Source organism: Artibeus jamaicensis, unplaced genomic scaffold (assembly GCF_021234435.1).
Source record: "Artibeus jamaicensis isolate MK-2021 breed Jamaican fruit bat unplaced genomic scaffold, CSHL_Jam_final scaffold_1689, whole genome shotgun sequence".
NCBI lineage: Eukaryota > Metazoa > Chordata > Mammalia > Chiroptera > Phyllostomidae > Artibeus > Artibeus jamaicensis.
In genome coordinates this window covers 14,570,385-14,590,491 of record NW_026522029.1, presented here as the reverse complement: position 1 = coordinate 14,590,491, position 20,107 = coordinate 14,570,385, and the positions used below count along the sequence as shown (strand labels likewise).

General features: G+C 53.1%; 1 protein-coding gene across 2 annotated transcripts; it reads left to right on the top strand.

Moving 5' to 3' along the window:
* The first annotated feature begins 414 nt into the window (after nt 1-414).
* On the top strand, nt 415-7,663 carry RWDD3 (RWD domain containing 3). Of its 2 annotated transcripts, none has more exons than XM_037153080.2 (5): nt 415-504; nt 3,972-4,462; nt 6,013-6,128; nt 6,226-7,233; nt 7,505-7,663. In XM_037153080.2, exons 1-4 carry the CDS (start codon nt 420-422, stop codon nt 6,338-6,340), a joined length of 807 nt encoding a protein of 268 aa, XP_037008975.2. In that variant the 5' UTR covers nt 415-419; the 3' UTR covers nt 6,341-7,233; nt 7,505-7,663. The 2 variants fall into 2 exon arrangements, with proteins under 2 accessions (XP_037008975.2, XP_053512055.1); XM_053656080.1 differs by having other exon boundaries at nt 6,226-7,392.
* Nucleotides 7,664-20,107: the final 12,444 nt, after the last annotated feature.

Sequence of the window (20,107 nt, the reverse complement as noted above, 5' to 3'; positions counted from 1 at the left end):
AAACCCCCACGCCTAGCTCAGCTGTGAGCCCCACCAGTGGCCACCTCCCCGCTCGCTTTTCTTCCTAACCCGGGTCCCTTCACTCGTGGGCTGGCGCGTGTTCAAGGTCAGGGCTGAGTGTGGAGAGGCTCTGCTGCGGGGACGCCCTCCGGCAGGACAGCCAGGGCCGCGACGCTGCCCGGTGTCACCAGGCCCCCGGACGTCTGGCCCCCGGAGAAGTCCCCAGAGACGCAGCGTCCCTGGGGCGCTAGGAAGCAGGCTCCCGGGGCGGACCTCCAGCCCGAGCCTGCCCCGCGCTGCGGGGACTCGGGCTCCCCCCGGTGGCCGCGGGGCGGCGGTGCAGGCGCAGGCGCAGGGGCGGGGCCGGAGCGGGGGCGGGGCCGGCGGCGGAAGGGGCGGGGCGGAGCCGGGTGGTGCTGATGGCGGGGCCGGCGGAGGAGGAGCTGGGGGCGCTGGCAGCGATCTTCTGCGGCCCCGGCGAGTGGGAGGTGCTCAGCCGCTCAGGTGACCGTCTGCCGCGCGCCGGGGGACCCGCTAGGGTCGAGGGAGTGACGCTCTTCGGCGGCCGGAGCCGCGTGCGGGACAGGCGGGAGTGGGAGGCGGCCCCCTAGGCACGAGCAGCGCCACGCCCCTGCCTGCCCGGCTGCCCGGAGCCGGAGGCCGAGGCTCGGGCGCCCCCTTCCGGCGGGTCCGTGCCGCCCCTCCCCCACCCACCGTGCCCGCCGGCTCCCCGCGCGCCCCCCGCGGCCCACGTGCCCGCCCTGCCCCTCGCGGAGCGCCCAGCCCGTGCGGCCGCGGCGCCCGGGCCTGGAGCGCCCCCCTGCGCGGTCCCGCAGTCCCGTCCCCTTCTCCCCTCGGGCCTCTCCCGACCCCTGGTCTAGACCCGCTTCCCAGATTGCCTTACCGGCCGTCCTGTGGGCACCAAGCCTCTGTCCACCCTAGAATTTGTCATATAACCACGTGTATTTCCCATAAAAAATGAAAACAAAGTTGCCCTTATTTGCTTTAAGATTGTTATCAGCTTAGAAACACTGATTAACAGGAAAAATAATTGTGCCCCAAACCTAATGCTAATCCCCGACCCTACCCGGCTCTCCAGCCTCGCTGGTAAATTTGACTCAGGAAGTCCTGGCTCTGAGCAGACGTCTACGCCCCGGACCCCGGACGCTCGGGTGCTTGGTGGTCTCAGGTAGCTGGAGGGCAGGGCCTGCCTTGTGGTCACAAAACTCCGGGTCGGTCCCAGGCGCGCAGGAGGTGGTCAGTAAGCGCCGAAGTTTGGAATCCGCACCGAAGTCGGAACCGTTTCTCGGTTGTGTTTCCCAGTTGGTTGCTTCTCTTAATACTTTTTCGAGGCCCCTGAAAGTGTCGGTTGTAGGCTCCTGGGGGCACGTGAATTGTGGAGCGCACACTTACTTATTCCCTGTGAACATACGCAGTTTCCAAGGATGTTTTTGGTGACTCCTGAAAACTCACTCTGTCCCTGTTTATGGCTTCTGTTAAGTAAAAACCCAAAACTGCAGTTTATGGAAAAGGGCAGTGGTGCTGATAGGTGTGCATTTTCACTGGGCTTTCGGCTACAGTCTGGAAGTATTTCGGCGAGGGAGTTAACCAGCTCTTACACGTCCGCCGGTCCCTGTTAAAGTTGGCTTTCTGACCATAAACCGACGGGCTGTTACAGAGGCCGTGGACTGCGTGCTGGGTGTGGTGAGGAGGCTGTCGGGGACCACATGGTTTCCTGGCTCCGGTGGAGATGCTGGTTCCTCTCCCCGACAGGTTCCCTGGTCCCCCATCCATGCAGGTCCCTGGAGCTCTGCCCTGTGCCAGGCACCATGACGCTGTGGCCCAGTTAGGGCTTTCGTTTTAGAACCTTACCTGCCCCGTGTCTTTCTCCAGTTCTGTAAAACCCGCACGGAAGGGTCCTGTGCCCTTGGCACTGCCCTTCCAACCGGGTGGTGTCCCTAGTCCATCGCCTTACTCACTGTCTCCATGGCCCTCACTGGTCATTGTTAATACTTGGGCCCAAGGCAGCCCCTCTGCAGAGGTCAGCAGACCCCCGAATTCCTTTGCTATGGCTCAGGTGGGAACACCCTGGGACAGCGAAGCTGTGGTTTCCCGAGAGAGGCTGAGTGGCAGGAGCCTGGGTCAGGGCTCTGCCGCTGAGCATCAGCCACAGCCACCGGGTGTAGCAAACCCAAAAAAGTGAGTGTGGAGAGAGAGAGCTGTTCCTTCATCTCCAGAAAGCTGTGGATATTTTATCTGCTGTTTAATTAAGCATGACTTTCAAGCCGTGCCTCCTAATGGATTTAATTCAGTGTTCTGGCGTCAATAAATAATTGAGTTATAAAGGAATTTAGTAGAACAGCTTAGGACGTTTTGTTGCCAAGAGGCTCACGGGAGAACAGAGCGATTCTGGGACGAGGAGGGGCCGTGTGCTGGTCGAGGCTGGGGGTCAGGGCTCAGCAGAACTTCTTCACCAGACCCCGGCAGACCCGCTTAGGGCTGCTGGCGCCACGGTCATGGGCGTCCAGGGAAAGTCAGTTCTGAGTGGCTCTGACCAAATCGAAGACCTCGCTGTCTCAGATTTCCCTTGCGTTTTCCAGGGTTTTCTGGGATGGGGCGGCATTTACTGAGTTTCTGTGGCTGGTTGTGAAGCACAGGGAATGCTTGAAAACACCCCACGTGTGGAATCCGGGGTGACTTCTTTCCCTTTCTCTCGTCCAAATCTATGTTGTTTGATGTGTGGTAGCAGTACAGATTCTTTGCTGCCCTTGTCGAGAAGAAGGGGGTTTGCAACCTGCCGTAGTTGCTGCACTGGTACAAGGCTGGGGGCACTTATTAAAAAGCCCCCTCCCCCCAACAACTAGGGACTTGGCATGCGAACTTCAGCCATGGGCAGGGACTACGTACTCCGGCGAGGGCATTAGAATAGACGGAAATTGTGCGGGAACTTCTGGAAATGTGGGTGTTTGAGGGCAGGAGTGAGTGTGGTGGGGCGTAGACATCTGCTCAGAGCAACGGCTTCCAGACTCAAACTTACCAGCGAGGCTGGAGAGCTGGGCAGGGACGGGGATTAGCATTCGGTTTGGGGCACAATTATTTTTCCTGTTAATGACTCTGTTTCTAAGCTGATAATAATCTCAAAGCAAATAAGGGCAACTTTGTTTTCATTTTTTTATGGGAAATACACGTGGTTATATGACAAATTCTAGGGTGGAAAGAAGGCATTGTAACTGCGCTGCAAACTTAGGCGGATGAAAAATGGAAGGGTAATGTACATACTTGGAGTTTTAGGGAGAAAATGAGTTTTTAAAAGAATACGCACATTTATCACCACACTAAACAGCAGCAGAATGGGCTGTGCTCCTGGGCTTTTCATTGTCTCACAGACATAGCACTAGTTTGTGGCATTTTAGTTGGTAGCCTGTGCGTGGGGGGAGCAGCCGCCAGATGGTGTCCTGTTAGGTTCTTAAACACGGGGGGCCTTGCCATGTGCATGGCTGACGCCGTGTGGCAGCAGTCCCGGGGGGAAAGGAGCAAGCTGTGGCTGCCCTCGGAGGAGGGCGAACCTGGTGAGTGGGGAGGGTGTCTGGGGAGCAGCCGAGAGGTAGGTCAGCGTCCCCGCGGGCCCTCTGTGCCGTCCTGTCCTGATCTATAGACACGGGCTACCATGCCTTTGCAGGCTTGTGTGAGTTTAGCAGGGGTTTCCGGAATCATCAGTGGAGTCCTCTCTGGTCACCTGATAAAAACAGGCCTCGAAGCCCCCGGGCTGGTGGGCCGGATCCAGGAACACGTGTGTAGGTCCGAGAGGAAGTAACCTGTAACCTGGGCTTTCTCACCGGTGGGCGTCTCCAAACTTAACTCAGTTTTCACATGAAAAATAAGTCGACACAGGAAACAAAAGTTTCCACTGGTTGGGGCTTGATTCTGATTGAGTGATGTGCGGCTCAAGGCTGTTTTTGGATGCCTTCCAGAGACTGACGGCACCGTTTTCAGGATTCTCACGGAAGCCGAGGGGCCGACAGAGCATGTGGCCGTACCCTTGGAGTTGGTGTTCCACTTACCGGCCGGCTACCCCTCGTGTGCGCCCGGCATCTCCGTCAGCTCCGAGCGCCTGACCCGGGCCCAGCGTGCGGCCGTGAGGGAGGAGCTGCTGGAGCGCGCACAGAGCCTCCCGGCGGAGCCGATGGTGCACCAGCTGGTGCTCTGGGCCCAGCAGCACCTGGGGCGCATCCTCACCCAGACGGGCCTGGGCCCCGGCCCCGGCCCACGTCCTTCCTCCACGACCGGACAAGGGGACGAGGGGCTGTGGATGGCTCTTCTGCGCCTGGATCACATGAGAGCGCGGACCAGATACGTGAAGGCCCTGCGGCAGTGGGCGTCGGACTTGGGGCTGACGGGGAGGCTGGTGTTCCTGGGCAAGGCCATCCTGCTCCTGCTGCAGGGGCGCAGGGAGGACATCAAGGTGAGGCACGTTCAGTGGCTCAGGTGCCTTCGGCCGCTTTAAGAGTTTCTTTAACCTTTAGTGACAGCTGCAGACTTCAAAAACTTGAAGACCGAGAAAAAGGTTGTGTTTGAAAAACTATGCCACACTTGTCATGGGTGAGGGGTGGTGAGGAACCTCTGTGGTCTGCGACGGTTTGTTTCTGGAAGGAATCTCAGCGTGATGCACATGGCTCCAAGTTTGCCCTGGGAGAGGCCCAGGAAGGGCTGTCTTCCTGGCAGCTGGCAAAAATGTTACTTTGTGGCAGTGAGAGGTGCCGTCTGGTACTTTAGCTCCCCGCCTGCCACTCTGGGAAGAGGAGCCAGCCCTCCTAACTGCCTTGCAGTGTGGGTGTGGGGCGTTCCAGGGGCCGTCACCTCCCTCCTAAGGTTCACTTGCCACCTGACTTGTCTCAGCCACGGCTTTCCTGTCATCGTCCTCTGGTGTCTGGGGCTCTGGTCCTGGCGCCTCTAACTTGTCTTCTGTGGGACCAGACAAGGAAAGTGCTTATTAAATTTTAGATCTTAAAAGACTCCCAAGTCACCTATTACACGTTATGCCTTCAGGTGGGTGGGGCCAAGAATCATGACAGTGGAATTTACTTAAAGGACATGGAGCTTGCACAGGCCATCCTCTTAAAGATTCGTGGAATTACTACCGAGCTTCTTCAAGGAGGGGGCTCGCCCCACAAGGCTTGTCTGGCGCCTGGCCGGGCGGACGCGTGCCGGCTGCCGCAGGTTCCCACAGCTGGTAATTCATGTTCAGCAGGGGTCCTGGCTCGGGGTCTGACCCAGGAACCATGCACTTTAGGGTGACTTATAGTATCACCCGTAAACCTGGATCTTGTCCAGTGAGATGACTGTCTGGAAAACGGGTGTGAAGTTCTCTTCTTGCTCCCACCGCCCTGCAGGTTCTGACGTCCAGGTCAGCGTGGAGCGGCCGCCCCGCAGACATGGCGCACCTGGCCGGAACTTGGCTGGGGCAGAGAGACTGCACTTGTCGGGAGGGCTTTCTTTTTGATTAGCTGTCCCCGAAATGCCACTGCATGTAAATAGTTCCGCCACATTTTTGTAGGGTCGCAGGCGAGGGCCGAGAGGCAGAGGTGCCCGTGTCCAGGCACCGTCCACTCAGAAAGGCAGGTGTGCACCTGTGAGCGCCATTCCCACGAAGGAATGTGACAGTGACAGTGGCCGGTGCCAGCAGCACCCTGCGTGTGTCTGCACTCCGAGTCCTAAGCATCCCCTGCCTGCAGGTGCGCAGCAGCTTTCCCAGGTGCAGGGGGCCAGGCGAGCGGCCCCAGGGCCGAGCTGGCGGGCTGCCCGTCCAGGATTAAACCTGAGTGGGCAGATGGCACCACCTCTCCCTTCCACGTTCCCCGTGCGTCCCGCCGCCCAGTGGTAAAAACATGCTGACTCCCCCTGCCAGGTCCAGAAGGAGGGAGCCCTGGAGCAGGAGGATCAGCCTGCGGGCGTGCGGCTCCGGGAGAAGTAGGCCCCGTGAGCCCTTAACGCCCGCCCGGCTTTGTCGTTTAGGAGTACCTGGTGCTTCAGAAAACCTGCCGCGTGGACGTGGACGCGAGTGGGAAGAAGTGCCGAGAGAAGATGCTCAGCGTGCTGTTCGAGGGCCCGGCGCAGCCGCAACACGCGAGGTGGCGCTGCGCTGCGATGCGCGCGGGGGCGGGTGGCCGGCCGGTGGTGGCGCTGGTGCGCTCGGGCTCATCCGCGTGTCTCTGCTGCGCCGGGCAGGTTCCCGGCGTTCGAAGTCAGAGAGGACCCGGGCGTGGACGAGCTGCGGGCGGAGTTCGAGGCCGCCGGACTTCAGGGGCTGCTCTCCGAGTTTGTCCTCGGGCTGGCGAAGTGAGCTGGGAGACGGCACGTTTCTCGGAGACGGCCCTGTTCTCTTTTTTGCTGCTGTTGGGGTTGGATTTTGGGGCTGGATAACTGAAATTACTCATAAAGGGATAGTTCTGAGGTTTTCATGAAGCAAGATGGTAGATACCTGCCTAATTTCAGGAACAAAAGCTGATTCTGTTGGAATCTTGGCCGTAAAGTGGCCGGGGGTCCTGATTTTTGGCTGCGGGTCCAGTGGGCGGGGCGTCCCCTGAAAGGTGGGAAGAGGGCAGTGGGAACGCCCCTCAGACGTTCACATCGCGGATCTGCTCGGAGCCCTGCAGTTTTCTGGCTCATTTGTTTTTTTATAATAAAATGTTTTTTTAAAAAGATTTGTTTCCATGTTTACTTTTTTCACATCTACACTTTTAGCCTCTCATCGTGATTTTCCCCATTTATGTTATTAGGTCTGCTGTTTTAAGTTGAATGTGAAGAAAAACAGATTCCCTTGTAGGAACGCAGGCATCTTAAGTTAAATACCAGCCAAAGAAGGTCTGTGGCGTCTAATTTTCAGTCGCTTCCTTCGGGGGCCCCGAGTGGCACCACGTTGCTAACTCACCGTAGGACAAGAGTCACTGAAATGAAACTTTTTTGGAAAAATTTACCTTCTGGTTTTAGAAGAGGGGACCCGCTTCCCACAAAGAGAGCGTGACTTGCTGGATGGAGGGAATTCTACAGAGACTGCCTTTTTAGTGAAAGATGTTAAAATATGATCAACCTTAAATCGCATTGATGATTTAACGTCTGTGGAGTGCAGATGCCATAGAAATCCAGGCTGAAGATGACACCGTCAGAGAGTCGGCAGCCACCGTGTTGGGGAGCAGGCGGAGCTGCAGGTGCCAGGAGGCCACGGCAGGCTTCCAGGTGCAGGGCCTGGCGGTGCAGAAGGGCCACGCAGGCCGCTCGCTGCAGTCCGGGCAGCCCCGTGGTGTCCTGTGCACGCGGAACGGACGGGGGGACGGGGACGAAACCTTGTGTCGCCCAGGGCGTGCTCCCAGACCGCGCTGCGCGGGGACCGAGGCGGTTTGTCGGATTCTCACTTTTAGCCCCTTCTCCTAAAGGCGCGCCTACCTGTCGGACAGTTTCTGGGGGTCTGTTCACGAGGGAGTTTGCAGCTTGTTCATTGTTATTCCAGGGCCTTTATGACTGTTTCCCGGAGGACGAGTTGGATTGTTCAACAGGCTGATCAGGTGACAAGGGGAAACTTCGTGACCAGCTTCCAACACGGAACAGAGGCTCGAAAATGAGGGTCTCGTCGTCACCCCTTTGTTTGAATTACTGAGGTTTTGGGGAAGCCGGCAGTGACAAAGAATAGGGTTGAGAATATCAGCCAAGGAGTTGGGAAGGGTGGGGGGTGGTCGCCATCCAGGCCGTAAGAGGGGTCGGAGCAGGGGACGGGGTCTCGGGGTCGCCCTGCGGGACTGCTCCGTGTCTGCCAGCCTGGCCTCTCCGTTCAGGGGTCGTCCATGCTGTGCTTCTGTCCCCTCCAAGTGTCACCTCCGAGCCGGACCCTCTGCCCCGAGGGAAGAGCTCGGATCAGGTGAAACGGAGAGTCGGGGGCGGCACCCTCCCACACAGTGACGTTTCTACCTGCTGAAGTCGCGTTTAAAACACGGTTGATTATTACCACTGCCTCGGAGGTGGACATCTGTCCTTCATGAATACAAGTACGTACGCATCCAAAAACACAGTTAAGCCCCAGCACAGTGTTCAGTTTAAATTTAATTTGGCCTCCGGGTGAAAGAAAATTTACGGTTGGAGGCCAAAGGCCGAGTCTCTTTGGTCTCTCTTCAATTTTTTGTAAACGGAAAGGTGCCGTTTACAAAGCAAGTTAGCGGCTCGACTGACTGGAGTTTCCTCTGGCCCGGATGGTGTCTGTCGAGTCAGAACAGGCCGCAGAGAGGGACACGGGAAGGCTGTGCTTCCACCGCAACAGGGTGCGAAACGAGGGCTCCAGGGTACGAGCTGATTTTCTTTGTAAAAGAACCCACTTGCTTTGGGGCATTTTTCAGAACTCTAAGTGGTGTTTTCTCGGTTCATCTTTGGCCACGGGCATGCTGACGTGGCATGGGGGGGGGTTCCGCTGTGGCCTCCTCCCCGCGGACCCCGGACCGGTGCCTTTGGAGGGGCTGTGTCCTGCTGCCCCTCCACTGAGGGGTTCCTGGCCTCCGCTCCTCCCAGCCTCCGTGCGAGTCAGAAAGCTCCCAGGTACAGGGCTGCTGAGTCCCCCAGATTCGCGTGTTCTCCCCCTTCTTTCCCCTCGGGAAGGTCACCCATTTCCATAGCTCTCGGGGCCCCTGTGTGCGGTGGGGCCTCAGTTCTACAGACCAGGCGCTGACCGCTGTCCGACCCTCACTGCCCACTCTCGCTCCCTGCCCGAGACCACAGCCGGTCATCCTGCCCGCCCCTGGCGCCAGTGCGAGCACAGCAGGCACGGTGACGCCTCCCGTGTCCTGGGGTTGCCGTTGCTGCCGCAGCTGCCCCCGGGCTCCCAGGGTCGGCCTGGGCTGCTCCTCCGACTTCTTCCTCACGCCGCTGCGTCCAGTAGCTGCCGAGTCCAAGTCCAAGTCCCAGTGATTCTTATATTCACCCTTTTTTTTTTCCATTCTCAGGACCGCTGCTGTACATTAGATTCTTATTTTTTTCCGGCCAGGTCGATGGGAAGTCTCCAATCTTGTCACCTCTGGTCCCCGCCCCATTTTATCTTGTACACAGACATGGTCCGCAATCTCTTGTGTAAAACTCGTGGGGTCAGATGTGGTTTAAAATGCAGGTTTTTCTGTTTGATTCTTGGAGTTTTAGAAAGGCAATATGGAGAGAACACTGTACGTTACCCGCCCCCCGCCCCCTGCGTGGGGGTGGCAGCACATCCTGTAGTTGACATCGCCGTTTTACGCTGGAGTGAGGCACCACGCACACCAGGTAAGAGAGAGCACAGACGGCCTCTCGGTTTTTCACGTGAAACTTTAATGCCAAGTGAGTTCAGATCCGACTGCCTTTTGTCTCCAAGTAAACTATACAGATACAAAAAAGCCACCTACGATTCTCATTTTTAGAATGTTTGGGTTTTACAATTGCGGAAAGGGTTGGCCGACCTGAGCTAGAGAACTTCCTCAGATAACCGTACCCCCACCATTTCCCGCTGGATTTGGGGTGAGCTCCCCACGCTGCTATGTTGAAATGCCTCCTGGATCCGACCACACGCCACTGTTTCCTGGTTCTCTGCTCCGCTCACCTTCCTCCACCCACCCTTCTGCTTCCCGGGCTGAGTGCTCCTTGTGTTTTCTCGTCCACACTCAGCCGTGTCCCTCTTCCTGAAGTGGCCTTTCCTCTTGCCTGTTGCTGGGCCAGCTCTCTGTTGACCAAACAAGTCAACAGTATTTTTTCTATGTTTCCAGAACATTTTCCACGAGCAACAGTTTAATCCCCATTCTGGGATCAGTAATTAGGCTCTAGCCCGAGTTTGTGCTGCGAGCTTCTGATTCCCTGCATGTGAGGTGACAGTCCCACCACCCGCTCACCTCCGGGACGTGTCACCTGGATAGATGACACGGGAAGGCCCACCGGCCAGCGGGAGGTCACAGCGGGAACTTCACTGAGGTGAGTTCTCCCCTCTCCCCTCCTCCTTCCCCCTGTCTCTGTATCTGCCGTACTCAGTTATAGTCTTCGATCGCTCCCACCGTCCCCCTGCTACGTAGGAGTTTGGGGGGGAGCGGCTTGCTGATGGGAAGCGCAGCGAATGCTGTAAATACCGAGTTATGTGAAGGAGACACTTCTCTGGTGCCTTCGGGAGAGACTGGGCTGTGCGTACAGGAAAGTCCAGAAATAACCCAAAGCCAAACTGAGCTGATGGTCCCAGGGCCCATCTCGGCATTGAGTGCGTCGCTACAGGTTCAGCTGCCCCCTGAATGCACAAGTCCGCCGTGAGGGTGGCCGCCTGCCCAGACCACAGTGGATATCAGGGCCGGAGGGACACGGGCTGTCTCGGGGCACTAACAGGCCCCTGTGCTATCGGCAGGGTGGGCCCTCCCCGGAAGGCAGGGACAGGGGCCTGGCCAGGGGTCTGCACTGGTAAGATAGGGGCCACACCGCGTGGGGGTGAGGGTGCCGGCTGACCCCACACTCTCCCAGGGGCTTGTCGGCCTGTCCCTGGGCTCACTCGGGGGGTCTCCGAACGTCACCTCCACTTCTGTCTGCCTTCCCTTTCCTACCCCCAGGCTTCACTCTCCGTCTGGTTCTGGAGACACCTCCTCTGGAGCCGCTGCGGACCCCCAGCCCAGAGACCAGAATGCACGGGGCCCGGGGCCACGAAGTTGCTGCCTTTATGCCTGTTGGGTGTCTTGAGCACAGACGACCCTGTGTGTGGGACTGAGCAGGTCACAGAGTCTTACTCGCACTCCAGACAACTCACCGAAATGTTTTGCTGTCAGAGACACGGACATCCCAATGGAGGCTCTTTTTGCCCTGCTCTGAGCATTTCATTTTGTCCAGAAAAGTGGGCTCTGGGACTCACAGAGACCCTTAGAGATGCTCAGTTCCAGCTGGTGCCCTGACCGGCTCCCGCTTCTGCCCGGAAACCCCCCGGAGACTGGCGCCCGCTGCGGGCAGAGCTTTTAGTCACCGGGCCACACGCCTCTCTCGGTGACGTTCCCGCAGAGGTGTGACAGCACATAGCGGTCGCTGCTCTCCACCTCCCTAGTTGCTTGAGGAACTTATCAAAACTCGCTGCTGCCCCTGCTCACCCGGGCGTGTCCTTTCCCCCCATTCACAGGGGGGGGACTGCTCAGTGCCCCTCATCAAGTTGGGCAGTCCGGCCGGAGCTCTGTGTCAGAAATGTGGTTCAACCGGAGTGCGATGGCTGTGTCACGGGGCGGGGGTGACCCACGGGGAGCGCTTTCTCAGGGACGCCCCTGATGTCCCTTTAAAAAAGGTGGTTTGTATAAAAACACCAGGTAAACCATAAATTACCTTATAAATGAAATTCTTTGTTATATGCCATGTTAAGACTTTAAAAGTATTTAAAAAATCAAAAACTGTCACTTTTTTCTCCTTCCTGTCAATAACAATGCCAATTTCAACCTTTGGGGGAACAGAGTGTGTAGATTTAGCAAAAAGGCTTGTCTTATTTTCCTTGGCAAAACTATAAAAACCATCCTTAAATCCCAGCCATCATGGTGGGGTCCTGGGTCCTTTCTGAGCTGAACAAGTTGTAAACAATCCAGTCATTTTGGGAGCATGCTTCTTTTGGGTGCCTATCATAAATGTCATTTTATCTGTGCGAACTTATTCAATAAAAGAATAGCAGAGTCTCCTAGTGACATTTTTACTGAGCAGAACCATTTGCACATTCAAAGTAGAATTTTAAATGAAGTAATCTGCATTTCTTTCGTTTCAAACCTCACTTTTAAACATTTCTGACTCAAATTAATTTCGAGCAGAATGGGAATATGATTCAGTATTGTCATTTCCCCGTTTGTTCTCAATTGCTCGTTGAGTGCTGATTACGCATTCGGGCCTCGAAAAGAACGCGAACATTGTTTATCTTCTTTCTCCTAACTCCAGAAGAGTGTTTGAAAAGAGTATCTTTTTTATCTTCTGTGCTTGGCCTCAGTTTATACCCCGAACATTCCAACCGAGGATCTGGGCCCGTCTGGATGGAACAATCGCAGAACCGGCTGCAGCCGGTTATTGCTGCCGGGTGTAAAAATATGTGTCAATATAAACATGAGATACAAAGATGCGGCCCAGATGGGGTGACGGGAATGACGGGAGCCCCACACACTCCCCGCACGTGGCAGGGTCTCCGTCACTGTTTGCTGAGTGAATGCTGTGTGTGTCCTTTCTCCCCGGGCCTGACTGACGGTGGAGTTGTAATGAAGGGCGGGGTTGTGGGCGGTTGTACCACTGCCCAAGTGACTGGCACATCCTTGGACTGTACTGTGTGTGTTTACTGTTTTTTAAAAGATTTTACTTATTTTTAGAGAAAGGAGAAGAGAGGGAGAAAGAGAGGGAAAGAAATATCAGTGTGTGGTTGCCTCCTGAGCGCCCCCTACTGGGGACCTGACCTGCAACCCAGGCATGCGCTGTGGTTAGGAATCGAACCCGTGACCCTTTGGTGTGCAGGCTGGTGCTCAATCCACTGAGCTATACCAGCCAGGGCTTAATTTTTTAAAAACATGTTTACTGATTTGAGGGAGAGAGAAACATTGATTGGCTGTCTTCTGTAAGTGCCCTGACTGGAAATCAGACCTGGGACTTGTGCTGTATGGGACATTGTTCCAACCCACCGAGCTGCCCAGCCTGGGCTGCACTGTTTTAAGACCTCATCTCTCTTATAGGAGCGTTACTTCTTGCTCAAAAGAAATTACTACACTTTCTAAAACATGGTTGTTATAGTTTGATTTACAATGTGTCAAATACTCTTGAGCATAAGTGATATAAAAATACATAAATATTCAGAAGAAAACTCAGTTATTCTGTGCTGTCCACACCGAAAAGAAACATTTTTAAAAAATAATCCAGGAAATTATGTGTTAGCATTAGAGTATCCTGATATTTATTTAGAAACTTGAGAGTTCTGGTGACTCGTTCAGTTGTTGGTGCACTGTTTTTAATTGTTCGATTTAAACGTTGTTACCATTTTCCTTGTCACAGGTCTTGATGACTGGGGGCCGCATCGATGGGAAGGGTTCTGCTTTTAAAGATTAGATTTGGAGTCACACAATTTAAGTTTATACAACTAGGTCTAGGATTTCTCTTCTTACTGGATTTTTTTTCATAGTTAATAACATCACTATACAAATAGGTTAAACTTTCTAGAGAAAGACTGTACTTTCTCTTTATATTTTGTAAACTTAATATTCCTAAGCTTGGCATTATCTGGTTAAACATACAGTTTATAGTTATACGCAGACCGAATAATATAAATATTCTCACAGCATCTAGGTGTTGATGTTTTTGGCTCTATGGATGTGTCGGCTTTTATATCAATATTAGTTAGTGTTTTCTAAATTTCATGGTATTTTCCTCCAGCAAAGAACTGTCTCTTTTCTGAGAGGAAAAAAAAGAACTTGCTTATAAAATGAGGCCATTTTGCATATTAATTAGGAGGTCTTTGAACTCTAAGAATAAAAATCCATTAATGCTTTGGGTATGGAACAATTATACATTCAAGGATTTTAATTTTATGCTAATAATGCAACAAGCTTTACATTTTTCTATGCACTGTTTGCATTTCCTAAAGACAATTTAATGCAGATAATCCCCCCCCTCCCCCCACAGTGCCTGGCGGTGGCTTCTCAATACTCGGATCATGTCGGAGCTCCGGTTATAAATCTCTATTACCCACGGTCGGTAATTTAATTGAGAAAAGACCACTGCAGGCAGAAACTCCACATTTTGGGCTTTACGCTAAAAGCAATATTTCTCTTTTAAAAATTGCTTCCTCTATTTAATTTCATAGTTCATGGAAGTGGGGGAGCTCTCTTCCTGGAGCCAGTTTTGAACATGCCAGCCAGAGCATCCTCTCGAACTAAAATAACTCCTGAATAGAAGTAGTCGAGCTCCGCTGTTGCGGGCCTAACCCAACAGCAGCGAACCCGAGGAGAAAGACACCGGGAAAGTGCTTATCGTTCTCCGCCCAGAAAGGCACCCACGGCTCTCGGACATTCGGCAGGGCCCCACCACCGTAACACAGGCACCAGGCCGGGCTGGGCCAGGCTGTCCTTTGAGTTCGGGGCGTGCACTGGCCCCTCCGGTGGATCTGGGCAGGGCTGTGCCATCTGCCTTTTGTCGTCTGGGGCCGGGAGGGGCCGGGTGGCGAGGAGCCCGCTTGGAGCCTGCCCTGGCCTGGGTGGGCCGGCCGCAGGGATCTCAACCTCCATCAGCTGCCTTGACAGGACTCGGGGCTGGGGACCAGGCAGCGCTGCGGAAGCCGGTCCTGGGGCAGAAGTGCTGAGCGCGGTGCTCCGACACATGGGGGTCTCGGTGTGAACCTTTGACCCCCAGTTCGCAGTGTGGGAGGGTCGCATGCCGTCAAACCCCACCGGGGTTTTCTCGAGGTCGGTGAGACAGCAGGGTGACTGAGTCGCAGCACCCACGCCCGGCCCCTGGCTGCGCCGCCCTCACTGGGACTCAGCCTGGGCGACAGGTGCGCGGCTTCTTGGCGCAGCGGGGTCACCAGAACCTTGCTCCCGAAGGGTCTGGCTCTGTCTAGGAGTGTGTTTCTCAATCAGGCACCTTTGAGATTCTATGGACAGCATTTGAGGAGAATAATCCAGACGCACGTTTATTACAGCACTCGGCCGTTTACAAAGGGCTTTCACGGTAGACACACCTGCCCGCAAGTAGACAAGACACAGGTGGAGAGAGTGAATCATCTGCTTAATTTACGGGGGAGCAAGTGGCGGTGGACTCGCGTCTGTCCTCAGTCTAGTGCAGCTCTGTACTAGACTCCGACACTACCTGGCGTCTCCATTCCCCGGGGGGGGGGGGGGGCTCACAGTTCAGCTTGGAGGAGCAGAGTCTGGTCGTACCAGGGCTCCCTCTACTTGCCTAACATTACAGAACTACTGCCAGAGACCGCAGGGAATTCACAGTATTTCTCAGCCCAATTCTTTTTTTCTCTAATTCTCACTTGAGGGTATGTTGAGAGGGAGAGAGAGAGACAGACAGACAGACAGACAGACAGACATCATTCGGTTGCCTCCCGTATGGGCCCAGACTGGGGACTGAACAGGCAACCCAGGCATGTGCCCTAACTGGGAATCGAACCTGCAACACAGGTTGCATGGGATTGATGCTCCAACCCACTAAGAATTGGGGCCTTAAGCCCAATTCTTTTTTTTTTTAATATTTATTTATCTTTAGAAGGGAAATATCAATGTATGGTTGCCTCTCATGCGTCCCTTGCTGGGAACTGAACCGCAATCCTCTGGTTCGCAGGCCTGCACTCAAACCACTGAGCTATACCAGCCAGGGCCTTAAGCCCAATTCTTAAAGCAGTCCACATTAGCTTAGATTCATGAATAAGGACCTTGAAGCCTAGGTGAGAGCCATGCGTGTCTGCGCCACGCGGTGAACCAGGGCGACCTGGAAGGACGTCACGGGCTTGCTCCCCCGTCTCTCTGGTGAAAAACCATCCTCAGTGCCGATGTTTGGACCGAACCAGAAGCGCCGCACAGTGTCAGGGTTATGAGAAAAGGCCGCGTGAGCGCCCGCTCGTACCGTCTTAAGAGAGTTTTGAGAAAGGGGGAGGTGACTTCCCTGTGAAGGAAGGTGGTGCTGCGGTAGCTGTGGGGTAACGAGGCCGACTCCGTCCCCGCAGTGCCCGGGCCCAGCCGGCCCCCGAGGCCCGAGCCTCCTGGCATTTTCTCACCGTCTTTTATTTATTTATTTATTTATTTATTTATTTATTTATAGAGGGGAAGAGAAGGAGAAAGAGAGGGAGAGAAACATCAATGTGTGGTTGCCTCTCATGTGTCCCCCACTGGGGACCCGGCCTGCAACCCAGGCATGTGCCCTGACTGGGAATCAAACCGGTGACCCCTTGCCTCACAGGCCTGTGCTCAATCCACTGAGCTACAACAGCCAGGGCTCTTTTTTAAAGTAAAAATTAAAGAAATTCCACGGTACATGGGAACATGTAAATGTGTGACACTGATTGCCAATGCATATCATGCTATGGTATGTTATATTTATATTTACATTTGATATATTTGATATAGGAGCCGGTATACGAGGCCTGTCCAGAGAGTGTGCAGCCCTGTCCTATGAAAAGTAGGGACAGCCGTTGACGAAGAGACAAGATATAAGAAACCCTGCACACAGGACAAGGTCACCTCGGTCCCTTCAAAGTAGGCACCTTGGGACCTCATATACTTCTCCCAGCATCTCTTCCACTGATCAAAACTGTAGAAAATACGGAACAAATTTTACCATGACATGTTTCATGCCGAGACCTGGCATCAAAGTCTCGGACACGGCGGTTTTGGGGATCCCCAGATCAGCTTCCGGTTCTCACACCATCAGATGCTGATCTTCGTTGACTGCAGCCCGTACCTGTTCAACGTTCTCAGGTGATCTGCTCGTTGCAGGCCTTCCAGAACATGGATCACTTCCGACAGATTCTCAGCCATCTTTGGACCATTTTTGCCGCCCTTTATTTGTGCTTCACTCATTGCATCGTCCCCGGAACCCTTCTGAATCATTTGAATAGTTTCTGTGGAGGAATGTTCAAGGTCAATGCAAACTTTGATGCAGATTCATTGCTCTACTCGCTCAGTCACTTTGAATGTGACGGCCACACAGTGCACATGCTCACTCAGTGGTGTCTACCACCCCCACAGACTAGTACAGTGAAGTCATCATTGTTCACACATGTGCATTCCACTCCACATTCCTTGGCTGCCAGGTTACATCCATGTTGCGCAGGCTGTTCTTGTTATATTAACAATGGCTGGACTGTTTCTGGACAGACTTTGTATATATTACTAATTTAGACTTCCCCTAACACCTGCTGGATATTTCCTGTTGCCCTTGTGGGTGTCCCTACTCTCTCCCACCCTGTCTTGTGCTCCAGGGGGCTGGCCTGGAGGACAGGCCCCTTGCCTTCTGGCTGGTGGTCGGGCTGGGTTGGTGAGGGCACCAGTGGGACATGAGAAGGAAGGGGGTAAGTGGAGGGGCTGCTTCTCCTGGCTGTCCCAGCGGGGGGGGGGGTCCCTGAGGACTGGTGGCCTCCCAGGGTCATTCCCAAGGTCCCGGTTTGGGCAGGTGAGCCTCTCCGTTCAGCTCTGCCCCTCGGTGTCTGGTCTGTGGGCCGCAGGCTCTCCCACGTGGGTCCCTCCACCTTGCCCACCCTGATGAACATTCCTTTGGTTAAATGCTCTTCAAATGGCCCATTTTGAGTGTGTGCTTTGTTTTCTGTCTGGACCCTGAGAACTGCTGCTTACAATTCTAGTTGTATGGAAGCCATTTCCTACATTTCACGTCTAGATAGGGTGTTGCCCACATTTTTAATCTTTTTCCTGCCCAGAAGGGGAAAATGGTGTCTTGTTTTAATTTATACTTTTTTAATTATTATTGAGCTTGAACATCTGTTCATATGTTAATTGGCTATTTGCATCTTTCTGTTAATTGCTTGTGAATCCTCTTTGCCCATTTTTCTTTTGGGTGATTTCTCGCTCTTTTCAATTCCTATTAAGAATGGACTATTTTTTCCTTTTATATTTTCCAACAGATGGTTAGTATAAGTGAAAATTACTGCTTTCATATTTTGTTCTTCTGAACCATTCTGTTAGTTTTAATAGATTTTAGTTGATGTCTCAGATTTTCTAGTATTTTCTGCCCAGGATGACAAAGCTATCTGTCCCTTTCTTCTTCTTCTTTTTTTTTAAAAAAGATTTTATTTATTTTTAGAGAGAGGGGAAGGGAAGGAAAAAGAGGAAGAGAAGCATCAATACGTGGTTGCCTCTTGCACACCCCCTACTGGAGATCTGGCCTGCAACCCAGGGATGTGCCCTGACTGGGAATTGAACCAGTGACCCTTTGGTGTGCAGGCCGGTACTCAATCCACTGAGCCACACCAGCCAGGGCTATCATTTTCTTCTTTATGCCCCATTTCTCTGTCCTGACTTACTACACTGGCTCTCCCAAACTGCTGGGCAACAGGGGCGTTTGTGGGACCTCAGTCCTTCTCTTATGCAGACTCCGAGTTCCCCGGTGCATTTCATGCTGACATCCGCAGGTGCCCCTGGAGACCGGTCCAGACCCCCGAGGGAGGCAGGGCCCGCCCTGCAGTCCCAGGGTCCCGGAGCATGTGCAGGCTTGGAGGTGGGTGTCTTTTTTGGTCCCCACCTAATGCAGCTCCGAGATTGAATTTTCCGTAGTACTGATCAGCTCGGTGACTTGCAAGGCCCCTGCAGGGCAGAACTGTAAAAATGTTTTGTAATGCGGTAGCTAAACCACAGTGGTTTTATGCAAAAACCCTGAATTATTCTGAGGCTTATTTACTCTGCCTCCTCTCCAGGCTTCCTAGTGTACAAACATAAGCCAGTATTTTGTATTTAAGGGATTGTCTGACTCATCCACGGCGTTGACACATTTTGCTCTCAAAAGCAACAACTGAGATTTTAAAAACTCACTTCAGTGGAAGGATGGGTGTCAGGAAATCACATTGCTCTTTTTCCCTTCTTTTCCGTTTTACACAATACATGCCCGCGCGCACACACAACCAAACAAACAACAAAAAATTCCAGGAACCACAACCTCAAGGTAGTCTCGTTCTTAACCTGCTTGTGCCTCCCTGCCCCCTCCCCCCACCTTCCCTCGTTTCTTCCCCCTTTCTCTCCTGGGATGTTTAGTTGTCTCCAGAAAAATCTTTCTCTACCTTTGCTCTTTTCCCATTCCAGTTCTCGGTTAAAAGGACTCTTCCTTGTTGATAAAGGCCAGGTTAATATAGAGAATACCTGGCCCAAGGCGGGCGGAGGTGCTCCCGTTGCTAAGTGAATACTCGCCTGCTGGGTGTCCCCCTCCCCCCCCAGACAGGACTGCCCTGGGCCCCCCTGGAAGGCCCCCCGAGTCCTCACGGAGACTCCCGCCCTCCCTTCCGATGCCGTCCATTCTTCCCAGAGCATTTACGAATAAGAAACTGCCCTGTATTCAACCTTCCTTTTCCTTTTCTTTAATTACTGGCATTGGAACAGTTTGCTTTCCACCCTAGTTCATTGCAACTCAGCTGTACTGTAAGGCTGCTGAAACCTTTACGGATTCTTTAGAAGATAAAATTAATCCCCATTTATTGTTTCTTGGGTGAGAGTCATCTTAAATTTTGAAGAGCCGATGGTAGATAAACACTCAGAAAACAACTCAGGTACGAATCGGGCGAATTAAAACAAAACAGGAAACAAAAGACAGACTCTCTCAGGTGTTCACAGAATTTCTCGAGTTCGTTCAGTTGGGTCAGATTTCCGGGTGCTGATTTAAATGACACTAACATTCGTTAACATTTCTAGGTAAACGGAGAATAACAAAAATGCATCGGTATCTCAACTGAATTGTTATTCATCATTTTAGTCATCTGTTTACTTTTCATTTTTCATCCAGTTTCTTTAATTTCTGAAGTTAGAGTCCCAATGCTTGAAAGACTAGATCCATGACCTATGTTAAATGTAATGACACACCGGATATATGTTTTTTCTCGGGCAAGGTGAGCGATGATGTGTGGCAAAGTGCCTTCTCCATCACACAGACCTAGAAGAAGGAAAACGTATTCTTGCTGATGAGCCCCCGGACTCCCCTTTCTGAGATCAGCCAGGTAGTCTGGCTCCAAAATGCCTTCCGTTATCAGCCATGACTGTGCCTGGTTTATGAGAGAGGAGCAGCTAAATATATTTTGAATATCAGAAGGACTGTATTTCTCGCCTGGAGCACCTGCTTTGTTATATCCTGCTTCTCACACTCTTATCTTTTCCAGAGTAGTGAATCTCAATGAAATCTAAGGGCTGTATTATGTTTAAAGGCTTCTTACTGAACCAATATTGTCACAGATAAGATCAATAATATATGTGTAAACCTTTGAAATTTAGATTGGAGAGGAAGCCACCTACTAAAACTCTGGTGCGGAATTTTCTTCATCTTACCAGCCTTTAAATTTCATATTCCGGTCCCAAAGGAGCAGAGGACGAGCTGAACATATCTGCAATTATCTGGATTAAACCACCACGGTTTATGCAAAGTCTGT

Coding starts and splice junctions, on each gene's coding strand:
- RWDD3 (XM_037153080.2), top strand. CDS start 420: ATGGCGGGGCCGGCGGAGGAGGAGCTGGGGGCGCTGGCAGCGATCTTC. Junction 4,463..6,012: donor GGCGCAGGGAGGACATCAAG/GTGAGGCACGTT, acceptor TTTGTCGTTTAG/GAGTACCTGGTGCTTCAGAA. Junction 6,129..6,225: donor GCGCAGCCGCAACACGCGAG/GTGGCGCTGCGC, acceptor TGCGCCGGGCAG/GTTCCCGGCGTTCGAAGTCA.